At 34.5% G+C, this 9,851-nt stretch overlaps 1 protein-coding gene across 1 annotated transcript in view; it reads right to left on the bottom strand.

Moving 5' to 3' along the window:
- Positions 1-214: 214 nt before the first annotated feature.
- Positions 215-9,851, bottom strand: part of RAB21 (RAB21, member RAS oncogene family) — a 30,962-nt gene continuing 21,325 nt past the window's right edge. The window contains exons 5-7 of the mRNA XM_002752762.7: positions 5,209-5,263; positions 4,625-4,713; positions 215-1,797 (exon numbers count right to left, since the gene is read on the bottom strand). Coding sequence (XP_002752808.1) covers positions 1,655-1,797; positions 4,625-4,713; positions 5,209-5,263 — 287 coding nt within the window. The 3' untranslated portion in view covers positions 215-1,654. The remainder of the gene's footprint in view (positions 1,798-4,624; positions 4,714-5,208; positions 5,264-9,851) is intronic.

Here is a 9,851-nt window from a genome sequence, read left to right as displayed (position 1 = left end):
CTTCTAGTTAAAAGTTAAAATTCTAACATCATAACATCAGGGTGTCAGTTCATTCCACTTTTAACCCATTTGGGAAGGTTTAAGTTATTAACTTAAAAACATGGCAGTATTTCTTTTGTAACTATAATCTCTTTATAGCCTCTTAATTGCTCATGCTAACAGCTTTATTACACACTACTGCTTCTTAAAAGAAGTAAATCCAGGGACCATTGCATTTTATCTTAGACATAACATTTACTAGTTTTCCAAGCATGACAGAAATGAAAAAATATATATATTAGAACAAGAACAATTTATGTTAATTTCCACAATCTGTGTTCCTTCTGTGAGCAGTGCCTGATTCTACTAAAATTAACACATGTAAGTTCAGTTTTAGGCTTAAGAAAAAAAATCTAATGAGGGACTAATTTATAAAGTATACACAAATATAATTCTTTAATAAATCTTTCCAGTGTTCACTGTAACTGTATTACATGTCATGTTTCCATCCATAGAAACTCAGGATAGTTCTTATAAAATGAAACAGAACATTCTGTGTTCATCTCTGGCAAGCAATGAACAAACAGAACTTGCTCACAAAGGATCTAAAAGTGCTGCCTCAGGAACATAAACTACATGCTATATGAATGAGTCTTGGTGACTGGCTACTATCTGGGATCTCTTCCTCCTGCTCATACCACTGAAACCATCTCATATAAAGCCTATGAGAAAACTAAAGCTATTGCAGAAGTGAAATTCGACATAAGCCACCCAAATTCTTCCAAGGTAACTATTCAAAAGCAGAATCAGCAGAAGTCATCTTTTCTATAAAAACAACAAAAAACCAAAAGGCAAATGCTACTGCTCAACCATCAGATGAACTCACAGAGGCAAAAATATATGACAACAGCAATAATTCAAGTAAAGTATGTATAAAAATTTAAACAAGCCATGTTCAAGTTAAGACAGAAGTGAAGGGGAGCTATGATCTTTAGAGTCAAAAAAGCTTAGGCATTATCACCAAATGTTAATTCACTTTACAGTCATCAATGAGACTATTGTACATATTTTTGCACCTTGCGCTTGTAAAAGCAGATAAAATATTTAATATGTAATTTACAATGTATTTTACCAGCTCAGCATACAGGATGTATACAGATTATATCAAAGTAGTAGACAGTTAGGGGCCTGTGCAAACCCTGCAAAAATAGTACTTCAGATATTTGCTAATTAAAAACAAAAACAGAAACATAAACAGTTTGCTGTTTAGAAGTGATACAATTCAAACTACCACAAAATACAAAGGGCTGCAAAAATGTAACCATTCCAACAACATATATAAGTTATTAAATAAAGATTTGATTTGAAAGAATATAAATGAAGCCTTTAAGTAGGTCTTTTCTACATGCATAATATTCCTCATTAAAGAAAAAAATATGTAAAAAGGCCATTGGTAATTGCTTTGTTAACATTTGTAGAAAATGCCAATTCTCTGGTCACAAACTCCACTAAGTTTAGCACTTAAGGTCTCTGCAGTGTTATAAACGTAATTTAAAATACTGTTAATTCTATAATTCCATTGGTAAAATAATGTGACTTGGAATATGGCAGTCTTCATGTTGAGGGCAATGATCCACAGTTTTATTCTGTCTTTTAATTTCTTAGGCGTGAACAGTTATCCAGAAGAACAGCACCCTCCACCACTGGTCTGGGCTTGAGGTTCATCATCAATAATCTGTACACCTCGCCTTGCAGTTCCTGGTTGACTAGAGCCATTGCCTTTTGCTCTCTCATCCACTTGTGCTGTTTCTATCATCCCTAAGAGAGAGAGAAAGCAAACATGATTAGGACCACAATCTGTGTTTTCTCTTTCTAAAATTTCAGTTAACACTATGATAGCTATTTCTGACTTTTGACCAACAAATAAACCAAATATAATGAACACTGTGTCAGCTCACTAAAATAGCTTCACCTGCATGTTTTAAAAAACAGTGTCAAAAACTAGTATCGAGTAGTAAGCTTATTTATCCAATGGTATAATGGCCACAGTGACATCAATAAACAAAAAACTTTTTTTTTGCTCTGAACAAATGTCTGTGTACAAGTATAATCCTTAAGATTTTCCAAGTGTTCTTAGAAATATGTCAAAGAAATTCAAGTTGCTCCAAGTAATATTTAGGGTGCAGGATTTATTCTTCAACCAGAAATGTAATACTTTTAAGTAAATCTTTTTTTTTTCAGTTTTTAGAGACAGGGTCTTACTTTATGCCCAGGCTGGATGTGCAGCGGTGTGATCATCGCTCACTGCAGTCTCTAACTCTTGGGTTCAAGTGATCCTCCTTCCTCAGTCTCCTGATTAGCTGGAATTACAGGTATGCACCACCATGCCTGGCTGATTTTTTTTTTTTTTTTTTTGGTAGAGATGGGGGTCTCACTATGTTGCACAGGCTGGTCTCAAACTCCTGGGCTCAAGCAATCCTACTGCCTTGGCCTCACAAAGCACTGGGCTTATAGATGCAAGCCACTGTCCCCAACCACGGTGATATTTGAAGAACAATAGAGTTTAAGATGAAGGAACTTTGAAGAACACAGCTGGAAGACTCACACTATCTGATTTCAAGATAAAGTCACACTAATTAAAACAGTGAGATGATGATAGGAGAAATACAGAGATCAATGGAACAAAAAAAACAGAGTCCAGAAATAGACCCCCGTAGATATGGTCTCTTGATTTTTGACATGTTTGTCAAGATTACTAAACGAAGCAAGAATAGTATTTTCAAGAAACAGCACTATTAAGAGAACTGGATATCTACAGTTAAAAAAAAAAACAAAAACACCCATACCTTAACACCTTATGCAAAAAACCAATGAAAAACGAATTATATAGTTAAATGTAAAATGTGAAACAAAATGTCTAGAAGAAAACACAGGAGAAAAATCTTTATAGGAGAAAACTTTTGTGACTTTGGCTTACACAGAGTTCTCACGTAGGACACAAAACATGAATCATAAAAGAAAAACAGATAAACTGGACCTCACTGAAACTTAAAACAGCTCTTTAAGACACACAGTTAAGAAAAATGGGAATACAAGACACAGACTGGGACAAAATATTTTCAAAACACAAATTTGACAAGATGAAAGAAGAAAAGAGGGTCCTCAAAACAGTAAGGGTTCTTAAATTTGGGTTTAGAGACTGCTCTTGATCAATGGTTTTCAAGTTGAGGTATGTAGGACAATTCACCAAGATGAAATAAGAAAACATTACAAATTCTATATGTACTTATTTTTCTCAACTTTTCAAAATTTCTATTTTTAGGTATTTTTTAAATGTACATATTAGTACTTGTACATGTTATATAATTTCTAAATAAACATATGTGGAACATGCAAAAATTGTTTTGAAGACATGACATTTAAAACATTTGGAAGCCACTGAACCAGTGCATTGCAGGATGGACAGACAGATGGATGAATGGACAGATGGAAGGAAAGAAGGAAGGGAGGGAGGGAGTTTATCCTGAGGACTAGCATCACTACCACTTGGGTGCTTGTAGAAATGAGGACCTCAATCTACCCTAGACCTATTAAATCAAAATATGCATTTGGTTCCCAAGTGGTTATTTACCGCATTGGTTCTTATATTTTACTGTTAGTTGGAATCATATGAAGAGTTTATTAAAACACAGATTCTGGGCACCACCCATAGAAATTCTGATTCGGTAGGCTTGGAGAGCCCAAGAATTTGCATTTCTGACACATTCTCAAGTGATATTGATGCTGCTGATCAGGGATATCAGTTAGATAATCACTATTCTAGAAGAATTATGAATGACTTGAGGGTTTCATAAAACTAATTTATTCCAAAGTATGTGAGTATATGTGTACACACACACACACACACACACACCAATATTCTCTTATAGAGAGAAAACCATGATCAAATTCTCAAGGGTCTAAGGTCCATAAACTCAGATATGCATTATATAGGTAATATGAGAAAAGGGGTTATTTTCCTTTTTCTTTAAAACTATAAACTTTTTAATACGGAAACTTTCAAACATAAAGTATTAATACAGCATGATGAAAATCCATCACCCAATTTCATTCATAACCCTAAGCCTCCCTACTATTATTTTGAACCGAATCTCAGACCTATAATTTTATTCCTTAATGTGTCTTTAAAAGATAAAAACTCCTTTTATAAAGCATAACCACAATACCATAATCACACCTAAAAATTAATAATACCTTAATATCATCAAATATCTTATTTCACATTCTTGTTCATTAGTTTGACAAATCAGTGTCCAAATAAGGTCCATTCACTGCAACAGGTTGTTATAGATCTTAAATATGTTTTAAAAAGTAAATTCCCCTTCCACTTTTAATAGTTATGCCTGTATATTTGGCCCATACTATACATATGATTTCTTAACCATAATTACTGCTTGAAATAGGGCTAAAGTAGGTATTTAAGCTTTAAAAAAGTTACAGCACTTTAGAAATTCTACCAATAGTCAATAGTTTAAAAAGAACCAATTCTTCAAAAAGTAACACTGGTATAAAACACATAACATTATTTTTTAAAAAGTAAAAAATAAAAACCATTCCTAAACAAACTAAATCTGAATATACTTACTTTTACAAAGGTCAAGAAAGAGTTCCTCAATTCCTTTGTTCTGTTTGGCTGAAGTATGATAATGTTTTGCTCCCACAGATTCTGCATACCTTAAAAAAAAGTAACATCAGTGATTGATGTAAAATATTGTTCATGATTTTGTCTTAACTGCTTTTTGAAACTTTTTATAGTAATAGTTTTAGTGACATTAATTTGCTCAAGTTTAGTGAAATTAAGTTTATATAGCTATTTCACTTCCCTATACATTAAACCAAATTTTAACTAACCCAAATATAACAAGACTTGAAATTTTTATAGATTAATCTGGAACTCAAATACTTTAAAAGTTTTTGTGACTTACTCTTTGATCATAATAGTTTTGTTTTATATCAGAGGTATTTTTTACTGAAGTCAAAAAGGGAAGTAAGAGCAGAATATTTTTATTGCCACAAGTCCAGAAATTACCATGTAAACATGCTTCACTGAATCTAATACCTCAATGTATGTTAAGAGATTTGAATAATACCTAAATAGTAAAGCAAAATGTACAAAGAGGAAGACTTCTACTGGGGAGTAATGGGGAACTGGAGGGTCACAGTACTTACGATTCTGCTTCTTGAATGGAAACATGTCTCTCCTTTTCCAAGTCTATTTTATTACCTATTTTGAAAAAAGTTAATATTTATCTTTATGCTGATTAATTTCTATAACAAAATTAAGCCAATTCTAAATATAAAATTGCCATTTTAACTACCAGCAAAAATACTACAAATTCCCACCGGACTTTTAAATGTTTTGAAATTATCAAGTTAAGCCCTGTGATCTGAGGGCTGATCATACCTCATCTTCCTTCAAATGGCTCAATTTATACCTTTCCTGAATCTGCAGCCTCTGACAGAGATGACTATGATTCTTAGCCAAGTATAAATGATCAAAAGTAAGGGCAAAATTTTCTACAGTTCCCATTAACTTAGAGCCAGTCAATATAAAGTATTGCTATCTTAGTGTTTACTAAAATACATTAGGCTAGCCTCTTGGATCCTACAAGTATTTTGGTTTCTTGCATAATATAAGCTGGTTAAAGTAAGAATTAAACTGTACAGATGTTTAACTACTCCACAATCATAAGGGAAAAAACTGTATTATTTAAAAAACAATTTTAGTGAGTTATTAGAACTTAGTATATGTACATCATGCAGATTTAAAATTATTATAAATAAGGTTAGCTCTCCTTAAACAATGGAACCAAGATGAATGCTTTTTAAAAAAGCCACCCAAACAAAAATGAAGAAACTGCAAAAGACTGATTCCCTGAAGTTAAGATGAGTCGGCTGGACACAGAGTGCTAAAAGTAATAAAAACAGTAGATAATAGGGAAAAATACCCTACAAAGGAGACTTCAAAAAAATATTTTTATTCTTCGATTATGACTTTTAGGGAGAAAAGAGAAATCTTACAAATAAGGTTACTTTTTTTTGTGTGGAACCATATAGATTCTAGGAGACAATTTCAGATAAGGCATTGAAATAAGCATCCAATAAAAGGTACAATGTTTAGCACTGAGGTGGGTAAGTCCAAAGGTTCTGTATACTGAGGACCTCAAATAATCTGAGAACTTAGTTGCTGGCAACTCCAAGAAACTATTTGCCACCATAGCATAAGAATGAGAGAGACAGAAGTAGACAATAATAAAGCTCAGTGGATACCAACAAATTCAGTAATAAACTCTTCCTTCTTTGAGCTGCTATCTACCATAGCAAGAAATTTCGTATTAGTTCTAAGTTGCTACAATATATCTGTCATTGAAAATTTTAATTTGCTAAATATCATGGTCAATGACAGTAACCAGAGTTGCCAAGTAGTTTTATTCTGCAAGGAAGGCAAAAAGCACCACCTGGTGGCCAGTGGCTCCAGCAAACAGGAACAAGATTCTGCCTCATAAAGGTAAAATAAGATAGCTTCCTACTAAACACAGCAATATTAATTTTGTTCCAATTGCCTCAAACCCTATGCAATTATTTTTCTAGGTCTTTAATGCCTCATTTTCCAAATTCCATCAATTTCATCAGTACCTATAAAAAGAATGAAGACAGGAAAAATAGACAATCACTTTACTGCTTCAAATGAATATTTAGGAGAAATTATTCAGACACTGCTTTATTATTTAATAATATTTTAAATGACTAATTGTAATAAATCAGGCCATTAATAAAATAGCTATCTTAATAACCTATTATTTTAAAACATTTTAAATTTACCTATTATTTCTTTGAATAATCAGTGTTCACAATGGATTGATAGCACAGAATACACTGCAGAAAACCAACTTGCTAGTGACTGACCTCTTTCCAAAGCTGAAAACCCTTTTTGGTTTCTATATTTTTTCAAAAGTAAGACAGCTAAGGAGTAAGGCTTTGAGACTCATATCTGCTTCAATACAACTGTGCAGCTATGTAAGAAACTTTCTGATAGGCTTAAAACACCTGAAAACAAGGACAATAACCAAAGTAAGCACCTACTTAAAAGTATAGTGCTATAAAGAATGAAAAAATAAATAAATAAACAGGCTGAGACTACTGGAAAGGGAGGGAAAAAGCTACCCTCTAAGTTAAGCAGAGCAAAACTTCATCTTCCTTAAAAATACTTATCTGTTAAGAACCTAGAAGGGATATGCCCACTGCTAAGGGCAAATGGTCTGATAATGATAAAGAACTAGCATCATATTATGCTTAGACTGGATGGTTGCAGGGCATAGTGGAAAGAAGCTTTCAAAAAACTTTTAAATGTAATAAAACTTGTTTTTAAGTCCTTGCTTACTCCATAATTGTAATTTCTTTTTCTTTTGCTTTTTTCTGAGACAGGTTCTTGCTCTGTCACTCAGGCTGGAGTGCAGTGGTGTGAACACGGCTCTCTGTAGCCTCCACCTCCTGGGCTTAAACCATCCTCCTGTCTCAGTCCCCTGAGCAGCTGGGACTACAGGTACGTGCCACCACACCTGGCTAATTTTTTGTATTTTTTTAATCTTTTGTAGAGATGAGGTTTTGCCATGTTGCCCAGGTTGGTCTCAAACTCCTGAACTTAAGCAATCTGCCCACCTTGGCTTCCCAAAGTGCTGGGATTAAAAATGAGAGTCACCACGCCTGGCTATAACTGTAATGTTTTGGGCAAATTAGTTAATCTTACTTTGTGCACGTGTTGCTAACAAACCATGAAGGGTTGATGTAAAAATAAGATGTTTGTAAAAGGCCCAGCATATAGTACATGCTCAATAAAGAACAGTTATTAATATTAATGACATTCATCACAATGAATAATCAAATGGAAAATCAATATTGTTATTGAGAATTAATGTCCACTTTTATTTTTTTATTTTTTAGATGGAGACTTGATCTCTTGCCCAGGCTGAAATGCCATGATGTGATCTTGGCTTACTGCAACCTCCACCTCCCAGGTTCAAGTGATTGTCCTGGCCTTAGCATCCTGAGTAGTGGGGACTACAGGCATGCCCCACCACGCCTGGCCATTTTTTTTGGATTTTAGAGACAGTTTCACCATGGTGGTCACGTTGGTCTCAAAATCCTGGCCTTAAATGATCCGCCTGCCTCAGCCTCCCAAAGTGCTGGGATAACAGGCATGAGCCACTGTGCTCAGCTGGTAACACACTTTCTACCACCATCTCTACTGGCTTCATCTAACTAACTTAGTTTTTTCAACATTTGTGCTATGAAATTTTCCCTTATCTCCCCCTTGTGACCCAAATCTAGTTGGTTTGCTTTTGGGCTCTCATAGCACTCCACTCTGCATTTTCCTTTCATAGCATTTATTACAATGTATTATAGTAGCTTGTTTTCCTCTCTCTTTTTACACAAGAAACTCTGGGAGGACAAGAACCATATCTATTTTGTTTACTTATTCACTACACTATTCCCAAAGCCTGGCACATAGTAAGAAATGAAGTGTTTATTAAGTATTTTAAGGATATGGGCTTGAAGAAGCAGGCAGATCTAAGTTAAAATCCCAGGTCTACTTCTAACAAGCTATAAGACTGGGAAGTTTCAAGCTCTCTAAGCACATTTTGTTCATATGTAAAATGAAATGGTCTTCCTGCAGCATTGTCAGGAGGTTTAAATGAAATAAAAAATGTGTAGTACTTAAAGCAGGGCCTGGCACTCAATAAATGGTGACTATGATTAATAATAAGTATTTGTTCAAGAAATACACAAATGTTAAGGATAGACCATATGCAGAATACTATTAACCATAGCCAAGGGTGCCTATCAATGGATTAATGACAACCTAGAGGGAAAAGCCTCTGCTATTGAAACATGGGGTTCTGTTTTTTTTTTTTTTTTTTTTTTTGAGACAGACGTTCGCTCTTGTTACCCAGGCTGGAGTGCAATGGCGCAATCTCGGCTCACTACAACCTCTACCTCCTGGGTTCAGGCAATTCTCCTGCCTCAGCCTCCTGAGTAGCTGGGATTATAGGCACGTGCCACCATGCCCAGCTAATTTTTTTTTGTAGTTTTAGTAGAGATGGGGTTTCACCATGTTGACCAGGATGGTCTCAATCTCTTGACCTCGTGGATCCACCGACCTTGGCCTCCCAAAGTGCTGGGATTACAGGCATGAGCCACTGTGCCCAGTCGAAACATGGGGTTCTCTACTACTGGTTAGCACATGAGTATCAGTGGCTTAGATATGGACTTAGGAGGTTAAGGATTTAATTTACACATGAAAATGCTAGTAGATTGTGTATCAAACATAAAGATTCAAAAACACGACGAGCTGAAATTTCTACTTAGCTTTAAATAATTACATGAGAACAAGCTGGAAAAAACCTGACTGAATAGCAATACTTATTTTGGATAACTATAATCTATGTAAGAGATTAGTTGACATGTCTGCTAAAAAGTTTAAGCAATCTCAGGCAATCCGGATAGAAGGCCAGTGTGAGGAGAGAGACAGGACCTGTAAGTACATACTGACTCAACAACATTTGGATTCTATCATTTATCTCCAAGTGTGGGAGACATACTGATAATAGTGAAATAAACCTAGGAGACAAAATGAGCAGGATAATCAGAATGTCTAGAATGTAGGCCACAGAAAAAACAGCTGAAGATCTAGAGAACTGAAGACTTATAGTAAACTATTTAAGTAGTCTTCAAATGCTTTAAGAGTTATCTTATGTAAAGAATAAATTCTTGTCAAATGTCTATCTCTATGCCAAGTATTTTTCAAATCATTA

Source organism: Callithrix jacchus, chromosome 9 (assembly GCF_049354715.1).
Source record: "Callithrix jacchus isolate 240 chromosome 9, calJac240_pri, whole genome shotgun sequence".
Taxonomy (NCBI): domain Eukaryota; kingdom Metazoa; phylum Chordata; class Mammalia; order Primates; family Cebidae; genus Callithrix; species Callithrix jacchus.
This window is presented reverse-complemented; position numbering and strand designations above follow the sequence as displayed.